The 21928-nt window shown below is 38.9% G+C and overlaps 1 protein-coding gene across 3 annotated transcripts in view; it reads left to right on the forward strand.

The window, feature by feature from the left end:
- The window catches only part of LOC111866072 (transmembrane and coiled-coil domains protein 2), a 77322-nt gene extending 55618 nt beyond the window's left edge, over positions 1-21704 (forward strand). For all 3 annotated transcript variants that reach the window (XM_023854633.2, XM_023854634.2, XM_023854632.2), the window contains 2 exons: positions 13169-13350; positions 16577-21704. In XM_023854633.2, coding sequence (XP_023710401.1) covers positions 13169-13350; positions 16577-16703 — 309 coding nt within the window. In that variant the 3' untranslated portion in view covers positions 16704-21704. The remainder of the gene's footprint in view (positions 1-13168; positions 13351-16576) is intronic.
- The last annotated feature ends 224 nt before the right edge of the window (positions 21705-21928 follow it).

Here is a 21928-nt window from a genome sequence, read left to right on the forward strand (position 1 = left end):
CAACAGGATTGTTATGGTAGTAACATCGGTTACTACCGCTAGCGTTGCTAGCAACACAGCGCCAGGCAACAAGGGTGCTTATTACGTGGCCGTTTTCTGTATTGTCCGATCGAGGCTACATGAGGAGCAGCGAAGGCTACTCAGAGTGAGTCCTCGAGCTACCTCCGAGTTAGTTCCGAGTTGGCCAGCAACTAGTCAGTTGTATTCTGGCATTTGGAGTGTAATATTTGTGATACTGCAGATAGCAGTAATCATCAGATTGTAATTTGGGTGACTGTAAGAGCGAATGTGAAATAAAATTCCCTGTATCAAAGACGGCGTGAAGTTATTTGTCGCGCTATACGCGCGATACGTTACATTGGTGTCAGAAGTGGGATTAGAACTTACACACGTGACCAACGAGATTCGTACTCAAAACACGTTACAATATATATTGCGACTGAAGTGGCAGTATATGTAACTCCTTAAACAAATTACGGCACGAATCCACATTACGAGAATTGGTAATAATTCTTATTATTCTTTTCTGTATTTGAAATATGATTTTTGCATGAGCCGAGCTCCCCCAAAATATTATGCCGTAAGATGTTATTGAATGAACTAGGGACACATATTTCACATATTAGACTTCAAGCTTTCACAGGAAGTAAGTGCACTGAAATATTCTTGGACTCTCAACTTTGTAAAATTGGAATAAATCTCCATTTGTCTGACTGCCCACTGGGCCCCTCCTGGTCCACTTTTAGACAAGAACCCTGAGTGCCAAGGAACCTGCTGTATTTATAAATACAGCCTACAGTAGTACCACTCATCATGTCGGTCCATGATTTGAAGATGGTGACAGTTTCAGAATCACTAGAAATCCATTCCATTTTGACTTTGCTGACTGCATGAGAAGACTTTATGTTGGTACGTTTTCCAGTTTACCTGCATTGAACAGTCACATGTCTGGTACCTACACAAATCCATACTGTGGTTTAGCCTTCTTGTATCACCATTGTATGTATGTAACTCATTCACTCTCTCTCTCTGTCTCTCGCTCTCTAATTTTGTAGAGTTAAGTCCTTAGAAAGCTAGCAGTTGCTCAGCTACTCAAGAAATTGTCAGCATTTTATGCAACCTAAAGTTTTTCTCTTTATTTCCTGCATCCTGTTGTGTATCCTACATCAAAGGGGCCATTAACGTGACAATTATAAACCAATATTAAAATGTTTAATATTTGGTTTATTTTATTTTCATCCCACTACATCTATCAAGATCATCATGAGGTGGTTTTTATGAATTATGTATGTCATTACTGAACCATTAAAATGAATCCATTTTCTACATTAATTAGTAAAATTATAATCTAAATTTTAATTTTAAGTTTTAAGTCTTTGTGTGTGTGATATGTCTTGAATAGTGTATGCTAAAGGTTAAAATTTATTGGTTAAATAAAATTAGATAAGAATACGGTTCTGATTTTTTAAATATTTGAGGTGGGGGGGCCATGGTTTGAGTATTGGTTATTAGGCAGTGTAGATGGGCCTTGTGGTTTTTCATGTTCATTAGGCATGTGAAAACCTGGAAAATAAGTATGATTAATTTAATATATAGGTTTTAAATATTATGAATTATGTGGTTGTGTTTTGTGATTACTTACATTCTTTTTGGTGTTAAGGATGTGATAGGTTGATGTGCAGAGTTCATGATACCTGCAGGGTGAATATTTTGTTTTTCACTTGTAGAGTTCCAGTACCCAAAATTTTTAAGTATGGGTATTATGTATCAGATATTTTAGATATTCACTGTATTGTTGATTTTTCTTGCTTTTACTGTGTCTTGTATACTTCTGTTTTTATGATGTACCTTGTTTATGGTTGGGTGTTGGGAGATGGACTGAAGTGAGCGAGTGAATGAATGTGAGTGGGTGGTGTTGGTACTCTCACGATTTAGTGGTGTAACTATAGAGGGAGTATGAATTCATGAGTAGATTTATTGACCACTTATATACGTAGGTAAGTCAATAATTATTCACAATGTAGCTATAAATTTTATTTTAATACAAATAGAAAACTTACATTAACATCATTTTTCAACATAGTCCCCTTGCTTTTCAATGCACTTGGTCCATCAGTGCACAAGCTTCCTGATGCCCTCAGAAAAGAAGGTTTTTGGCTGAGCAGCGAGCCATGCAAGCACCTCTTCCTTCACTTCCTGGTCCGAGGTGAATCGATGGCCACTTAATTCCTCTTTGAGTGGACCAAACAAGTGATAGTCAGAAGGGGCGAGATCAGGACTATACGGAGGATGAGCCATTACATCAAACTTGAGTTTCCAGAATGTTTCAGCAGTGTGGGCAGCAGTATGTGGATGGGCACTGTCGTGCAACAACACAACACCTTTTGACAGTAGTCCTTGGTGTTTGCTTCGAATTGCAGGCTTTAGCCTGTCAGTAAGCATCTCACTGTAACAAGCACTGTTTATTGTTGTGCCCCTCTCCTGATAGTGTTCCAGTACTGGGCCTTGTGAGTCCCAAAAAACTGTAAGCATAAGTTTTCCTCCGGATGGTTGGCTTTTGAACTTTTTCTTGCTGGGCAATAGTAGATGTTTCCATTCCATACTCTGCTGTTTACTCTCTGGCTCGCACTGATGGATCCGTGTTTCGTCACCAGTGATGATTCTGTCTAAGAAGATGTCACATTCGTTACCATAGCGATCCAAATGTTGTTGGCAGATGTCCAAGCGCGTTTGTTTATGCAACACTGTGAGTTGTTTTGGGACCCATCTTGCACAGACTTTATGAAACCCAAGTCTGTTGTGGATGATTTCGTAGGCAGAACCATGACTAATTTGCAGACGATTTGCCACTTCATCAATAGTCACTCGCCTGTCTAACAGAACCATGTCACGTGCACGCTCAATGTTGTCCTCATTTGTGGCCGTGGATGGTCGTCTGGCTCCTTCCTCATGTGTAACACTTGTGCGACCATTTTTTAATTTTTCAATCCATTTGTAGACACTCCATTGTGTCAAAACACTGTTCCCGTATTGTGCTGAAAGTCTTTCATGGATTGTGACCCCTGATACACCTTCTGACCACAAAAACAGGATCACTGAACGTTGCTCTTCTTTGGTGCAAACAGAAAGCGGAGCAGCCATGATTAATGGCAAGGCAGCAACGATGGAACTGATCTAGCAACATCAAACCTGCACAGAAATAATGACAAGGGAACCACGCATGGCAATGCTGCGAAAAACGACAGTGCTGCCAACAGAAACGCAAATACAGCTGCATTGCAGATAATTATTGACTTCCCCTCGTACACCACTCGAAACTACAAGTAATTACAGTGCCACTGCTATTCTCAATTCCCAGATCACCACAGCACCCACTAAGCCTTTTCTCAGCCTGCTGTGTCTTCAACATTCTTCCAGGACCCACCATTGCCATGGCTCCTTTTCTTTGGCTTTCGGCCGTGCTCTACAACTGTATGCCGGTCCCCATGCCGCTTCTTCAGTACTCCAATAGTTTCCACTGCAGCCTCTTCCTTAGGGACTTCCTGATGCATTGCTACAGAGTTAATTTCCTCTGGATTTGTCTTAGTCTTTTCTGGATAGGCCTTCATTGCTTTATGGTCAGATTTCATCTCTTTTCACCAGGCCTTCATTTGTTCTATCCAGACGGCTTGGCCAGCCTTTACTTCCTTTGGGGTGGCATTCATTTTTGCCTGGTTGGTGTCTCTTTCTGTTTGGTTGGCATCCATCTTTGAGGCTAGAGAATCTATCTGTTTTTTCATCCTTTCTTGCATGGCTTTCAGGAGATCTGTCATTTGTTCCCTTTTTTAATAGTGTGGCAGTATAATGATCAAGATCAAATATAGTTTCCAATCTGACTATTTTTGACACGAGTTGTCATGTGTAAGTGTGACTATAGAGGGGCTTTGAATTCATGAATAGATTTATTGACCACTTATATACACCACTCAAAACTACAAGTAATTGCAGCACCACGGGTAATCACAATTTACAGAACACCACAGTACCTGCTAAACCTTTTCCCAGCCTGCTGTGTCTTCAACAGCTGTTCCCTGGCAACAGATTCTAACATTGGGCATTCTTCAGCTTCCTCTGCTCACATCGTTACCCTCTGGCGAATTTCCTGCAGCAGAACTCTTGTCATCTGTCATCTCAACTATAATGCCATCCCTTCTCAGGCTTCCTTGCTGAGCTGAACTCAACTGCTAACCCTTGCCTGACAACTGAAATCTCTCACTCACCAACCAACTACTTCACTTCAATTCACTGCAGTGCTGGAGCTTTTTGAATTTAGGTGCTCAGTTTTGCAGTGTGTCCAAGTGGAATATGTATTTAATACATTTTTAAGCTGTTGACTTCTAATAAAGACTGGATTGTTAGCAAAGAATCCATTTAACTATGTATAGAATTTAAAACCACCTTCGTGTACACAGTTTTGTGTATGTTCCTGTGCAATTACTTTGACATATTAACCTTTTTTTTGACAGTTTGGTGGTTGTAGGGCAATATGTGTCTAACCCTTCTGAACAGAACTGTTTATGATAATTACACCTAATGCATCATAATATTCACTCTTTGTTGAGAACAGCTTGTGTTTCTGAGAAAACAAAGATTTAACAGTGCTGTAGTTCACTTTACATAAACATTCCTTCAGAAGTGCTTTGCATGTATATGCTATTCTTAGAATTCACAGTTATCTAATAAGCTTACACCCCACACAACTTTCAGCAGGATTGCTCAGAGCAAGAAGGAACTGTTTCTGCAGTCCGTAAATTTGGGGCAAACTACTGAAGAAATCTGTGTTCTGCCATAATTTTTATGATAAATAATTACAGTCAGGAATTGTTAAAAGTGATTGTATGTGTGTGTGTATGTATATATATATTCCATATCTTTCTTAGTTTTATGAACTTGTACATGAGTTCTATGTATTGCAGTGTCATATTTTTCTGCATGTCTTCCACTCAGTGACACTCTGAGCCACATTCAACTTACAGGAGTCCATATTTATTTTCCCCTTGCATTGGTAGGTGATTGACTTTTGCAGAGGTCATCTGCAGACTTCCATTATATTTACAGTGACATGTGATGAAGTTCTTTTTCTTTCTTCTCCATGCAAGACAAGGCTCAAGGAGGAGACTTCAGGAACAATACTTAGCACAGAAAGTAATTCTAGATAGTGATTCATATGAACAGATATCTTCTCCTTCTGTAAGTGATATAGACCCTGGCAGTGGCAATGAAATAAGACACTGTACACAGTGGACTGACTGTACTGAAAACTCAAGCTTCTAGACCTGTAATCCACAGCTTTACAGGGAGGTCCAGTGGGTTCAAGCAGAATGAGACACCTCATATTATGTAAGACTGTACAGCACAGAGTGTTTTGATGCTCTTTTTCTTTGAAATCATGCAGCTCTTGGTGGAAGATACTAACATATATTATCACCGATATTTGGATATGCATGACCAAGGACATTCCCCTCTGCCTGATGTGACTATATAAGAAAGGTAGTCATCTTTATCTATTATTCTGCAGATGGGGCAGAATTAGAGCAACATGCAACACAGCCTCTTACGGAAGAACAATGACAAGGGACAAATTCTTTCAAATACTAAAATTCCTACAAATCAATGACAACACAAATGAATCTGACAGAACCACAACTGATTATGAGTCTGGTAATACTGACAAAAATTATGACCGATTACAGAGAGCGACGACTTCGGTATAAGACCAGTTGTCCAGAAAACTTGGGATCAGAGGCATTCTGGATTTTGCGTCTCTTAGGCAAAAGAATTTTAGTATGTGTGAATTCAACAGTCAAAACAAATTGTTAACATTTGATTTACCTAAAAAGTGCTTGAAGGTCAACAGTGAGAGCCAGAATTATCACTTTTGTCAGCATTCAGTCTTCAATCTTTTTAACATGTCTTGCAAAGTTAATTGTTCCATGCATTTGAGTTTTTGTTGTTCCTGTGAAAGCTCATATATGCTATATATACCCACATGAAATGTTGCATGGAAATATTTTTTTTTCGAGTCCCTTAAAAAGTTTTCTGTTTAGCTAATGCACTTGTCAGTTCAAATGTGTTCTTCATTTGTCCCTGCATTGATCTCATCATCAGTGCCTACACCCTTGTTAGGATGCATAACCATGTGAACTGTTTCACTGTCTGTGAGTTGGAGTATAACAGGAGCATTAGTTTCAACATTTTACAATCCTCTATAGCCTCTTCATCTAACCTCATCATCTCTTTACATGTTTCTTATTTTGGATATTGTAACAGTCGCTCACAACTGGCTTTTCATGTTGAGTAGCAAAACCCCCAGAGTTGGCTGTAATATCATCTCTGTTAGCTAAAAAGTATGTGGCAGCTGACAACTTACGCCAACCAGCAGACACAGTGCCCATGCTTTCTCAGCTCACCTTAATGCATTTTTACATGAAATTAATTTTGCAATGTCTGAATTCCCAAGCCACCAGTGCATGCATTCAGTATTGTATGCATACATTTGTACTTGTATTTGCACTTCAAGGACTGTAGAATGCCCAGATGCATTAGTTGGGTAATGGATGTACTGTATACACATCCAATCCAGTCCCACTTGTGACACCAGCTGTCACGCGATAGAGTGTCTGTAGACAGGATTTGGATTGGCAGTTGGATTTATTGAACACTTATATACAACTCGTAATGACAAGTAACTGTAGCACTCTTGTCAGTTTGCACTCCGCAATTCACTACAGCACACAATTAAGTCTTCACCGGTTTTCTCGTAATTGCTCCCAGCAGCGGACATTCCCCCTCCTCTAGGTTCCCAAACTTTCCCCATGCCTCAGCTTCCAGCTTCTAGCAGCAGTAGCTCACAATGACTGAACTGCAGCAGTCCTCTAACTCACTCACTGCACTTCACAAACTAACTGACAGTAATTGTCTCAGCACAGACCGCACAGAAAACACCATTCCTCTGCTGCTGTTCAATTGTTGCTTAGCAGATTGCGCTGAAAACAACATTTCTCTCTTTTTGTTTGCGAGCCACTGCCTAGCAATGGCCACTGTACAGTTACGTATCTCATGGACACCACCTAGCAACGGGTCTACATGCCGCAGTACCTTTTTATGAGATATGCAGATGAGTGTGCAGGACAGTTGTCTAGCAGCAAACACTGTCTTACAATTACTTGGGAGACCTGCCTTCAGACAGCACAAGCTCTGGGTATAAAACAGGTTTTTAACCAGTCAAGAAATATTTGAGGCATAACCCAGACTCTTTTATTGTCTCTGTAATGCACAGGAAATAGTATTGTCCTTTGAAAGCTTTGGGATTTTTACTTTTGCCAGTGACAAGCAGTTTGCCCTTAGACATGCCAGATGCATTGGTGCATGCAAGACCTGTGAGGCATTCTTTTTCATCTTTCATGCCCAATACTGATATCTCTTCAGCTGTTAAGTCTTTCTGGGAATGTATCTCCACAGTAGTATCATCTTTTCCACGTATACACTTGTTTTGGTGATAACTTTTCTTCAGAAAAGAATTATTCAAAATGTTCAGTAAACTTCTCTGCAGATTTATGGTCAGCAGTAAGTTCTTCACCATTCAGCATCATAATACAAAAATCATGATATTTCTTGAACTTCCTGTACTATCCAGAAAAGTATTCACTTGCAGTTGTGAGGTTCAGCTACTTTTGAAACAACTTTGATTGCATCATGATGACCATCAATCCAAATTAAAATTTTGCATTGTCACTGTCTTATCCACTCCATTAACTCTTTGACTGGCGCGAAGGGTATTTAAATCCCACCCCTGTCCTGGCAGGCCCTTTAAACCTTATGTCGCTAAAATGCATGTTGTTACTTTTTCCTAAACAACTTCAACAAAAATTGGTTTTTAAAAACGAAATTTTTGAGGAACTAATTAAAATACAATATTTTATGCAATAAATGCTTTTCCACACCTCTTTATTTTTTTTTCTTCGTGTGATAAACATTGAAACATGGAAGTTTGCAGAGATCCACACCACAGCCTGCACACATGATACTTGTTTCTTTTCTAACCTTGTGATTAGCACTCACGCGACACTTTCTCAGGGCACCATTCTTCTTATTGTTTCTGTTAGGAACATGGACCATTTTATGAATTTTCAAGCCATCCTCTAGACGATTTGCTGGCTTTTTCACTAGTGGTCTTTTCAAGGTCGAGGGCGGAGGCGTGACTGCACTCTAGTCTGACCCAATAGATTCGTCATCCACTTCATTCCTTGACTTTTCTCCCTCTCCACACTGTTTGTTTGGTTCAGTCATTTTTCTACACAGTCCAATATAAAATCTTTGAATCTGTAATTTCTCTTCTTGTATTTTTCGTTTGTTGTGTTCTTTTTGAATAGAATGAAACTATTCAACCGCAAAGACATGTTTTGTCCAAACCATGGGTGTGAAATATGGGCCTAGTGGACAAATATTCTTCAATTTCAGGGCGTTTGTCGATTCCTGTCATGAACACAATTCCTAAGTATGTCCAGATTTCATCTGATGTGACATAATTGTAATTGTGTTTTCGAGCGTGAGGAGCTAACTCATGTGCGTTGAAGTGCTGGTGAGCATAGCGATTGGTTTCAGTTGTGATGTGATTTACCAAGTCGTCATCCAGAAAAAATTTTAATCCATGAAAAGGGATGCATTTTATGTGTTATATCAATTTTGATCCCGAAACTATTAGCAAATGGAAGTATTGGGGGTACAATGTCTCCGTACGTTCATGAGATGGGCGTGTCAGGCACCGCACTCGTGGTAGGTAAATGTTCATGATTACTGTCTTGTGGATCATTGCCTATCACTGTATTATTGTCACTATCAACTTCATCCAATTCAGGAATCATTATTTCATCGCCACTATCATCAGAAAAAATCTCGTTCACAACATTTTCCAGCTGGTCTGTAGGAAAACGAAGACACTTGCTGCAAGAAGCTGTGGTGAAACTGAATGAATGTGAAATATTTTCTGACCTTTACCTTCTCAGAGGGTTCTGACAGTAATATAGACCCCCACAAAGTTTACAAGGGTTCTTTACAAACATGCACAAAAAATATCATAAATATGTCTTTGGTTGATGAGTGCCAAGAGAGCAAAGAAGGGACGAGATTGTCAAAGCGTTAAAACACGCCAACGCCAGGGAACGGCTGGCATCGTCCGGGCGTTAAAACACGCCCGCGCCAGTCAAAGAGTTAACACAGTGTCTTCATCACTTGTCTTTGACTTTCCCATTTGCAGTTAAATGTGGAACATTACTCACAGCAGAAGCTTTTGGTAGCTGTTCTTTTGCTTTCTTGTATTGTAGGTGGTCACTTAAACTCTTTTCTGGTGTACTTCAATCCCCTTTCCTCACTCTGTCCACTTTCTATTTAATATTGCGAGTCATATGCTTCCTGTGTAAGATTCGAGGCTTTCACGGCGGTGACTATGAAGAAAGCAGTCTTCTGGGATTTGGCACCGTGTATATGTGGTGTTAACCGACGTTTCGGAGGAACATATCGCCCCCATCTTCAGGGTAGAAGAAAAAGTATAAGAAATCTGCAAGCGACAACACCGTGAGAAACGGTAAAGCAGACCACAGTCTTTTTCTTCTACCCTGAAGATGGGGGCGATATGTTCCTCCGAAACGTCGGTTAACACCACATATACACGGTGCCAAATCCCAGAAGACTGCTTTCTTCATATGCTTCCTCTCCATATTTCCAGAACCTTGAGAATTTTTACTTAGCCTTGAGGGCTAAAAATATATGACACAAATTAAAACAAATGTTTATGCTATAATGTTTACTAATCACTTCATTTCATTTATAGAGCTCAGCCCTTCTTGAGAAGCCACACAATTGTGCAGCTATTCAAGAACTTCCCAGCATTTTATGGAATCCGAAGGTTCATTACCATGTTCACAAGAGCCCTCCACTGGTCCCTATCATGAGCCAGATCAATCCAATCCATCCCATCCTGTCTCTCTAAGATCCATCTTAATATTGTTCAACCACCTACATCTTTGTCTTCCCAGTGGTCTCTTTCCTTCTGGCTTTCCCACCAATAGCCTATATGCATTCCTCTTCTCCCCCATTTGTGTTACATGCCCTGTCAACCTCTCCCTCCTTGACTTGATCATTCTAATTATACTTGGAGAAGAGTTCAAGTTATGAAGCTCCTCATTATGCAGTTTTCTCCAACCTCCTGTCACTTCATCTCTCTTCAGTCCAAATATTCTCTTCAACACCCTGTTCTCAAACACACTCAGTCCATGTTCCTCCCTTAATGTCAGAGAGAGAGACCAATTTTAACACTCATACAGAATCACAGCCAAAATTATAGTTTTGTATATTCCAATTTTTATGTTTTTACACAGCAGACAAGGCAGACAAGACAGACAAGACCAGAACCTGCTGTGTTCCATTTATTTTCAGCCCCACCTGGTTTTTTTGGCCCTTCCTAATGGCATATTCTAAAGCAAAGTTTAAAAGCAGTGGCAATAAAGCATCCCCTTGTCTTAGACCATTCCCTACATACTTTGTCATTGAGATCTCCAAACACTATTTTCATATTGTATTTTGGAAATTTATCTGATATTGTAAATCTTCTTACAACCTGTCCTTTATATCATCAATTTTATCTTCTGTTGGGGCATGAACATTCAGAACAATAATATCACACCAATGACCTCCTACTGTGACGAACTCTACCCTCTTAACCACTGATATGATTCTCTTATGTACAAAGAAATCCGTACCTAATTCATGATTTTCTTTCCCCTATTCACAGAAAAATGTACATTCACCTGCTGATTCAGTGCCACCTCCTCCCCATTTGACCTCCTGTACTGTGACTGAATCTAACTTATATTTTGAGATTTCTTCCACCCCTGCCCTGAGCGAACCTGCCTTATACATACTTCTGACATTCCAAGTACCAAACCTCATATCCATTTTCTTTTTCTTAGGTCATTTATCCAAGGAATCAGTCCAGGTCCAAGGCTTCTTGTGATATTTCATAATAAGCATATTTTTTACATTGAAGAGATATAATCCCCATGCCCAACCCCCAGGCTGGAGGACCACCCTTTGTTGGCTGTTTGCGACTGCTTGTTCAATATATTCGCAGCTACCCTCCATAACTGGAGGACATGTCCTCCTTCCGCAACCTGAGGACGCGCCATGCCGTGGTGACAAGGGACCTACCTAACATGGAATGTTTACTAATCTGACCATCTAAATCACAAGCAGCACAGATTACAAAATAATTCTGTAATATGGAAGCGTGCTTGCTGTCCTATCTTATGTGATTGTGAGGCCATAGCTTATTTAATATTTTGTCACCTGGGCCAGTTCTTTATGGAACCAAGTGACTATTATGATGCCCCTATAAACAAAGTCCTAAATTGCATTCAAAGTGTATAATTAATAAAGGGTTAATCAAAGGGGAAGCACAATAGATCATTGAAGGTCACGGTGCAGGGGCCAGATTTTATGACCCACTCCTTATACATACATGCTTGCTGCCCTATTCTACAGCAGCACCTCTATTGCAAAGCAGATACTTTTTGATTCACCCTCTAATGCACAGAAAGGATAATGAACATACAGGGTATTCACAGTGTTACAAACAGCAAGTAGTGTCAGAAGAACCGTGAGATGAAAGCACAAGTCATGTATTATGTACTAGCTCCTGATGGAGCCATTGAACACTGCAACTACCAAAAGAGTCAAGTTAAAGTAAGGACGATGAATTTTTTTTTTATATCCAGCAACAGCCAATGAACTCTATTAGCTATGCAAAATAGCTAACAGATAGAAGCATTTTTATTGGCATCCATTCATAATTAATCAACAATATTTCCATGAGAGATGGTACTTGTTGTTACATAACAGTGACAGAGATCAGGTTTTATTTTATAGATGTCAGAAGATCATTTCCTGATCTACAGGATGATAATGTAATTACTACGAGATAACTCTCAAACTCACTTTAGTACAAAATAATAAATTTAATGCTACACGATGTGAGTAAATTTATCTTTCTGTGGCGTATGGTGCAGATGGTCCAGCGAACATACTCAGTGTTCCACATTGAAGGGTTAAGCAGCTTTCTCCAGCTTTGTGTTTACTCCTCTTAAGCACAGATATTTTCCCCAGTAATCTTGTCTCAAATGGCCTTAGTCTTTGTTCTTCCTTTAACATGATAAACTAAATTTCACACCCATACAAACTATAGGCAAGTTTATAGTTATGTACATTTTAATTTTCCCATTTCCAGTAGCATATAAGAAGAAAAAGATTTTGTACTGAACAGTAACAAGCATTCCCTAAATTTAATATGCACTTCATTTCTTCATACATGCAGTTCTAGTTTGTTAATGTTGTTCTCAAATATTTTAACTTTGCCACATTTGCAGTGGATTTTGTTCTCTTTTTGACCTGCATTCTGGCAGCACGATATAAACATGTACTTGGTTTTCATCATTATGTACATATATAAGTTAAGCTTTTATTGTAGCAGAGTATGATAGTATTTCTTCTCTCAGTTTATTTATAGAGAATTGTTGTAATATGCCATATTTCACAGCATAATTGACATACTTACTGTCCTTGCACCCCTCTCCCCCAATATTTTTTGGTAAAAAAACTTGGGTGTGTGATATACATGAGAACTTGTGTAGCCTTGTAGTGTTGATCTGTTTGCCTGAGGTAGTGTCCATGCAGATGTAACTGGTTGCAAGAGAGGCCGTATTTTCTTCATTTAACTTTTCATGTATGTATTAACTCAGTCATCATGTCGAACCCATCAAGTTTCTTTGCACAGCATCTCATCTTCACGTAACTTCACACCACAGACCTGATGACACTACAGAAGATTTTTGACAAATCGTTGTGAGTGCATTGACTTCCTGCCTGCTCTCCCACAGTTTCCTTGCTTTGAATTTTATACCTGCTCCTGTCCTGTTCAACTTTGTGTTGGATTTTGTTTTCCACATGTAAGAGTATATTGTATGAAATATATAGGAATTGTATTTGTTTTAATATTGCAACAAGAAATGTAGGTCTGATGAAATGCAGTGCTTGTTCATATGGCTGCAGTATCTTATTCACATGTTAAATGTAACAGATTTCAAAGATGGAGCATCAGCAGCAGCAACACCAGCAGTATGTTACTTTGGAAGGGATTGACAATTCTAATGCACGTGCTCTAGCAGTCAAACTCATCAATGTATTGCTAACTGTTCTTCAAGTGGTCTTGTTGCTGGTTGCCACAGCAGCTGGAATTGTGATGCCTTTCCTAAGAACACGGTAATGGTCATTTCTACACTGATACGTAAATAGTTTGGTTTCAGTCTTCTGATGTTACTTTTTCACTCAAAAATATATGACACTATGATATTACATTGTTTTCATCCAGTCTGTCACATTTAGAGAAGAGGATTTACCTTTCAAGATGGGAGTTTTAATCACCACTTGACAGCTGGATGGAGTTTAAAGTGATAGTGTAAATTTCTGGATGCACCGCACCACAAAAAATAGTATATCCACTGTGTGTTTATGAATCTCATTAAAAATGTGTCATATGTTAAAAATATCGTTTTTTTTGGCTGATTTGCATTAATTTGCTAGTTACAAATTATAAACTTTACAACATGAAGATTTATTTAAAATATGATTGCGGTGGGCCTTTCCCCCAGATTTCATTAATTCAAGGTTCAGAGATGTAATGAAATTCATAAAGGCATCTGTGTTTGTTTGTTGATGGCCTTGTTAGCCATATTATTGTCAAAGGAAAGTGTGTGTTGTTGCCTACATGCTGTGACTTTACTTTGGTTTCCAGTTGTTTAATTCCCAGAACTGAACGCTAGATTCTAGCGGCAATGACGTGTGTGACAAAATGCATGTAGAGAGAAAAAAAAGAGGGTTTCTTAGAAAACTTCTAGTGATCACTGATTTAATTTGATTTAAAATTATACTGTTAAGCAAAATATTACATGGAATGGCAAGCTTTCTTTCCAATGACAACTCATGTTGACTTTGCCAAGGAGATCTAAGTGTTACGAATGAAGGTTGTACTTTTCAGAAGAGGGTGTTGTGAATTGGCATTGAAGGTGGTCAGTCACAAGTTGTGCAAGGGAGCTGGCAGTGTGGGTAACGTAGAGTGATTTGTTGCTCTAGCAAAGGATCTAAGGAAGCGTAGCATACACTGTGTTCATGTGTATTTATACATTTCTTGTGAATTAAAGAGAAATTTGTCTTCAGGACTTCAGAATTCAAGATACCTAGTTGGGCATTGCTTCTGAATCTTGCATTCCTGCCACAGAGGCAGATCATCGTCCAAATGTGCATGCCAGCCTCAAGATAATCTCATAGTTCCTGCTGACCTAAGTGATCACATTGAAACTTCACTGTCAATGTAACCGAATGCCTCGCCAAATTGTGGTCACAGGTCCACCTTGTATTCCACATTTGTCTCTAAGTATGAGTTTTACATAGCTGCACACACTGTATAACTTCATTAATGAAAAATGCAGTTTCATTACACCACACTACACAGGACTAGAAATGAAGTTTCTATTTTGCTGCATAGATCATATAACAAACTCATCACAGTTGGCAACAGTAAACTGTTACAATCAGAAATGAGCGGCCTCCATAGTCTAGAGGTAACGTTCCCACCTCATGAATAGTACGCGGGTTCAAATACCCGGCGGAGGTCGTCAAATTTTTAAGGGTGGAAAAATTCAGGGAACAAGTCCTCCGGGAGGGACTTTAAGCCGTGGGTCCCGTGTCGTAGCTTTACGGCACGTAAAAGAACCTCATATCTCCAAAGGAGGTCACTGAGCCAAATTACGGACGTTTCCTGCCCAACAGCAGTCTCTAATACCTCCGGTAGATGGGGGAAGCATTATAGATACCTCTCAGCTAGTAGAGCTGGTCTCGCTGGCTGGGCAGGACTGATGGTAAGCACCAGTACCGGTAGGATATAGAAACTGGTAGAAATCATAGAGGGAAGCACAATGGACCAATACAGGTCTCAGTGCATGGGGAAACCCACCCTCTCCAATAACTAACTAACTACAATCAGAAATGGGATTTCGTGTCCCATAGCTTGGAGCGTGTTTCAGTATACAGATCACAGTCACAATTGTATTCAGTACAGTGTTCTTTAGTTTGCTTCATTTGGCACACGTTACAGGGACCCTCTTTCCTTTGACTGCCAGTGCAAGAAATGTTTCACTTCAGAGCTCCACATTTGAGTCTCTGAATTGCTGGGTCAGTGCTTTGTCACACCATGCACTTCAGAATCTCCTTCATTGAATAGAACAGTGAGATCCCTATACAGCTGCTCCCTAAATTGCAGTTGGGTTATTTCTCCTCCACAGGACTTGCAAATATGTGAATTCAGAGAGATATTTTTCTGACAGACGGCACTGTAATGCCATTATGAATACAGAGAGGTATTTTTCTGACAGACAGCACTGTAATGCCATTCTGGAAATGATTTATCAGAAGGATGCAAGCTGGAACATTGTTCAGAATCTCACTTTCTGGCCATCAGTATAAATTGAACTCCTGAGGTTGATAGACCCTGTAATGGCAGGACTGAAGTGTATACTGTAGACCAATGTGTGAAGGAAGCAGGCCACAAACTTGTAAGACTGCCACCTCATCTATATAACTTCAGCCCTATGAAGTTGGTGTGGAGTCAGCTTAAGGGACATGTGATTAGACATAACATAACCTTGAAACATCAGAAGGTACACTAGTTTGTGGAAGCAGGGCTAGGAGAAGTCACTACTGAGGGATGGCAAGATGCTATTCATCACAGCATCCAGGAAGAGCAAAGGCTGCGGAAATTGGATGGCTGTACTCACAACACAGTGGACCAACTTGTAATAAATGTTAGAGGCTATGAAACTTCCAGTGAACACTTACACTGTCATTGGTTTCTTCATAATTATATTCACATTACGGTGCAAAATGAGAAAGTAAAAGGTTACTTCTTTCATATGCCTTACCACTTGACAGTGCTACTTTCAACATGGTGCAGCATGAAAGAACAAAATAATGTTTTGCAACATCTCTAGGAGAAATTGCAGTTAATGTAGGCAAAAGCTTATGCATATCATCAATAGATGTCATACTCTTCCAGGATGAAGATTTTGGCTTAAATGCAAGTCACAGTACTGCAAAGTTTGAACTCAACATTGCAAGTTCTGCAGAAACTGACTGTTAGCACACCTTACAGCGTTTCAAGCTTTGCAGCAAAAGAGTTAAAGTAACTGGTCACACTGTATTTCCATAGTATTGTGTAGAGTATACTGAAGAGCAGCAAATAATAATCTCTAACTTTTGAGGTATGGCAGGATACTTTCCTTACACTGATCTTCCTCACATTAAATTTGTCCAGACCAGAAGAGCATTGCTTCGAAACAACTTACATGTGTACAAGTAGCATGGAAAGGGTTAAATATAGTACTTTGAATAGTTGGTGCACTGGGTTTAATTGCATCTTTGTACCCTGTTCCAGTCTGCGGGTGCTGACTACAGTTCTTCTGGTTGCTGGCATTGTGTTTGTGTGGAAGCAGTGGCCTGAAGTAAGAGATGTGGGTAGTCACTTGATCCGTCATTTGAAACAAGCATTATCTGTTAAGTAGTGTTATGTACTCTTTCATGTTCGCTGGTTGCATGGTATCAGTTCACTCGAGTAGAGAAGAGCTTTCGCATTGCTCCCTGCCATCTGGTGTGCAGGTAGTAAAGTGTATCAATGTCATAACAATATTCTCCTGCCAATTACTAGCCTTTTGCTGCAGACTGTTATAGAGAGATTGAATAACACAGGGGCCCCTGTGTCCAAGGTAAGATCCTGAAGGTGTTGAAAATCAGATGTTGTGAATGGTTGTGCCATCTCTCAACATATATATGTGAATTAATTGCATTAATGAACAATCCTTTAAACATTAGCCCGACTGAAAATGACAGAACATGCCTGTGCAGCTCAGTCAGTTCAATGCATTGTAAGAACATCAAGATTGTGTATCAAGTCAATTAGCGCTGACCTCTGGCCTCCAGTCTGAGATGTTGATTGTACCTTGGAGTGGGCCAATAATTATCATTTGATCATTAGGCAATATACAGTATTACTCAGACTCTTCTCTGATATTAGTGGAGATCAGCGTTCCATATATTTCTGACAAGTCCCTTGCAACAGAATCTAATCACTTGAAACAAGGCTGGCCCAGGTTTGTACTCTAGTAGCAGGCCATGATAATCCCAGTTAAGCTCCTAAAGTTATTATTATTACTATAAAATCTTCAGAATTCAGATTTATTTGATGTTCTGAAGTGAAATAAATTACTTTATTAAGAATCTGAAAGTTGGCAGAATTGTCATTTAGAAAAGAGGAACAGAATGACCATTTCACTTTGGTATTGAAATCTTACTGTATTTAATCTTACAAAAGAAGAGATTTTATTCTTTTATTTAGCAGGTGAAGAAACAGTTTAAAACCATAGACAAAAAAAAAGAGTCCTTCACTAGAACATATGTTGGTCTGAACACAAAAACACTGTAAAGATAAAAACACAAAGTTTCTAAATGAGATTTGGGGTTCTTATGGCAGTGAAGATCATCAGGATATGTATGTATTCTTATATATTCTTACCATCACTCTGCAAGACCCTGATGCTGCCATCATCACTCTGGAACAAATGATATACATTTGCGTGAAAAGGAGTGTTGGGACTAGGCTGTTACCAATTCAGTGGGAGCCATTTTCTTGGAAAGGGACTATTTTTCGAGTGGGGGCAGGGAAAAAGAAATGTGGGGGAAATATGGAAGCAGTGGAAGAGGAAGTAGGTGGGTGGGAAAAGGGAAGAAACGTAAGTGAATGGAGAAAGAATTAGTATTATGTAAGAGAGGCTGGGTAAGAGGTGGAAGTGAAAGCAGGAAGGTGGCCCTAAAGAAGGCTCAGGCCAGAGATATTCAAGTCACCACTAGTGCTTAGAGATGGAAGGAGCAGGTTTCGCTAAACATTGGTGACCGCCTCCAAACTGCATATTGTTACATATGAGAACATAACTGTCTTCGTTAACTCTTTAATTTGAGTCTGGCTTCCCAGTAACACGGAGAGAGCAGGCAAGTATTTTTGCTCTGAACCGATTTCAGTATTCTGATTGTTCGGTGCATAAAAATGAGTCTAAAAATTCCAATTCTTTATAAATGTGAAGCATCCCCAGGTGAGCAGCAGACAATTTAGATCCTCTTCATGTCCAGACTTGTATTACAAAATTTCCTGTTTACTTAAGCACCACAACATGAAGGCTTAAAAGAGGGCTTTCCTAACTATAACACTAGCTGGAGTTATGTTGTGAGCATCATGTCCTGGCCACTACTCCTGGGGAAAGAGGCACATGGTGTCTATTGTGTAGGAGGCGAGATGGACTTAAGTGCAAATTTTGACATGGTGACAAAGGAAAATATTCTTTCCCCTGCCAGAAATGTAACCCCAGCCCAAAGAGCATGCCATAAATGTGTATGGGGATGGTAGGAGTATAGTTCCACATTTTATTAACTTCTTCATTCATTATACACTGGCTGCTTCACCAGCAGGGAAGAAGTCCCTAGTATCCATCTGATAGGAGACTGGTAGTGTCTTGATGTGGTGTTCTTGCCAGGGATTGAACCCGAGATGTGCAGTCATAACCAGTTTGCTGATTGAGCTGTTCTAGCTTGAAGAGGATAATTCTGTCCTTGCTAGGGACTGAACCTGGGTTGTAGTCCATAGCCATTTTGCTGATTGAGCTGCTGTGGCTTAACACTTGTAGTGTCTGACAGTCTTGTTTTAATGTAATACACAGGAGTCATGGAAAGCCTGCTTAATATCAAAGACTAAATGTAAGTCAGGTATGCATGAAGATGGTGCTAGCCAGTATGGAATAACATCTTCAGCGATGCAGCAAAACAGGGTAAAGACATGATTGATCTCAAGAATCTAAATGCAACCAGTTTACAGTTGAGTGTGTGATAGTTACGTATGTTCATAGCCATGACAAGACTCACTCCTTTTGCATGTGCAGAATGTAGTGGCAAGAATTATATATCACAAAATGTGGTCTTTGTATTAGGCGTTAGTGCAAGTGACTCACAGGGGTTATTTGTTTTTATGCAGGTGAGGCTTTGATGAGTTGTGATGAGGACTGTGCAGAGAGTGTATTTTAGTTTCCCCTTCAATGTATCATTCCATTCATGACTGAAAAAGGGCAGAACTGCTACTTTGTAATAATTGTTCATTTTTACTGAAACTGAAACTTGTATGATAATTTGCTGTGTCACATTGATGCCGTAGTTACTGTTTGTGATGAAATAAAGACTAGAAGTGTTTAGAATTGTATGCACCACTCTAAAAATTAGGGGATACTTATTTGTATTAGCTGTGTATATGAAGTGATAGGAAGTAGAGATGAGGAAAGGTCAACAACCATCTTCCTTTCATTTTATTAACAAAAAAAGGCAACGAAATGAATCTCAAATGAAGATATTAACATTTCTTAATTAAGGGCAATCACGTTTCAAGTTCAAAATGGACTTTTCTCCTTTAAAATTAAAATATTTGTCTCCACTATAAATGTCTCTCTTAAGGAAATTGTGCGCACCAGTAAATACACATATATGAGCACTAAATTTTGTGTAGTAAAAAGATGTCTTCCCTAATTTTTAGTAGATTGTATGATTTTGTTATGTGATGTATCATCACAAAATACAACAATTATTACAGTGCTGCAAACATAAATGCACGCACAAAGACCACCATATGACAGACTGATTGCTGAGTTATGTCAACATAAAGGACCCCTAAGAGTTACAGAATTATATGGAGGTTTTATTTCGTGTGTTTATGTAATGTACTGTATATGTGTATAGAGAATGAAAGAAAGTGTTGCAGACTAATGACAAGTGAAGTCATTTTGAAAGTCTGGTTATGAAAATTATAAACCAATGCATAGTGTTTTAACTACACTGAAAGTTTGTACTCTGGTGTAATTTAGTGATAGTACACAGGATTATATTGGTGGCTGCAGAATTTATGTACTGGCTTGGACACTGTGGTCATCAGAAGTTAATAGTAACACAAAATTAATGTACTGGCTTGGACACTGTAGTCGTCAGAAGTTAATATTAAGACAAAATTAAATAGAATCTGGCACAAATAACCCACTGTTACGTTGCTTACTCCTTTGTCAGAGTTGTCTCTCTTTCATGCATTTGGAAGACATAATCTACTTTGACACTTTGTTTTAGGTCAGTTCTATAGAATTCCGAAAGCCAGTGTTTAAATATTGAGCATATTAAGGAACATAGGCTTGTTCATTTCATGTTTAAGCACTATTAACAACTGTTGCAATGGTAAATTCATAATTCTCTATTTAAGCATCCTGTTGCAAGCCATATTAAAACGTATGTGTATAAGACCATCAATAATGCAACAAACTGTTCTTTTTTCTTCCACTTATACTTTAACACAACATTTTTTGGCCCTAGATGGCCGTCTTCAGGTGTTTCAATATATGAAAACTGCTATACTGCATTAATATGTGCTAAAATCACATGCTGTAGTCCACTTAATATAATAAAATAAAATCCATTAAATTTTTCATTATTTTGGTGAAATTCTATTCCACCTCACAAGGGGTGTTGTCCATTTGTTTAGAACTGTGTGCTTCTCTCCAGGTGTTTTGCTGCAGCAGCTTGTTTTCTGTTCGTTAGCCCGTTGTTCCCTCCAGAAGCGTGTGGTGTTGTCTTCACAATACCACCACCACCACCACATGCTGCTAGAGGGAACAATGCCCAAGCAAGGGGCATATTACAGATTGCAGACATAACAGAACAACGGGCTAACGAACAGAAGGACAAGCTGCTGCAGCAAAACACCTGAAGAGAAGCACACAGTTCTAAACAAATGGATGACACCCCTTGTGAGGTGGAATAGAATTTCACCAAAATAATGAAAAATTTAATGGATTTTATTTTATTATATTAAGTGGACTATATAGTGTGTGATTTTAGCGCAAATTAATGCAGTGTAGCAGTTTTAATATATTGAAACACCTGAAGATGGCCATCTAGGGCCAAAAAATGTCGTGTTAAAGTATAATTGGAAGAAAAAAGAACAGTTTGTTGCATTATTGATGGACTGTGTTATACAAAGATGTTTTAATATGGTAAATTCATAATAAGATTAATTTCTCCCTGGTTGCCAAACTGTCTTCAGTACTCATTTTAGGTCACATAATTATTATGAATTAATTTGTATTCCTAAACTCTCTTGTATAATTTAGAGTGTAAAAGTTAATGCTTTCCTGAAATTCACACAGCCTCCTTGAATGATGGTGCACTTATCAGTGTTCAGAGCATACAGTGAAATGTTGGTTTAGGAGGTTCGAAATTGAGTTCCTGTAATCGAAGTATGCCATTTTGCACCTGCCAGAGGTCAAGTGGTTGTCATGATTGAAAACAGTGGATATGAATCAGGTACAGTTATCTTCTAATGTGTGCCTGCAGATGTCATGTAACTGGCATAACACTTATGTTGAGTTCTTATATTATTACAGAAGTGCATTATCTAAATACTTGAAAATATATAGACATCTCAATACTGATGATATTTTCATTCAACAATAAAATATTTCAGATGTATAATATTTTGTGTATTTGACTAGATTTTGAACTTGATATTAATTTATATTGTGTGTATAATGGAAAACCTAAGAAGATGAAATAGAAAAATTATAGTGGAATCACCAGAGTGTCTCCTCGTGGTTCATGTGATACATGTTTTCTATAATGTGCTTTAAACAAAGCCCATACATAGAAGGTAAGTTTG

The sequence above is a fragment of the Cryptotermes secundus genome, unplaced genomic scaffold (assembly GCF_002891405.2).
Source record: "Cryptotermes secundus unplaced genomic scaffold, Csec_1.0 scaffold318, whole genome shotgun sequence".
Lineage (NCBI taxonomy): Eukaryota > Metazoa > Arthropoda > Insecta > Blattodea > Kalotermitidae > Cryptotermes > Cryptotermes secundus.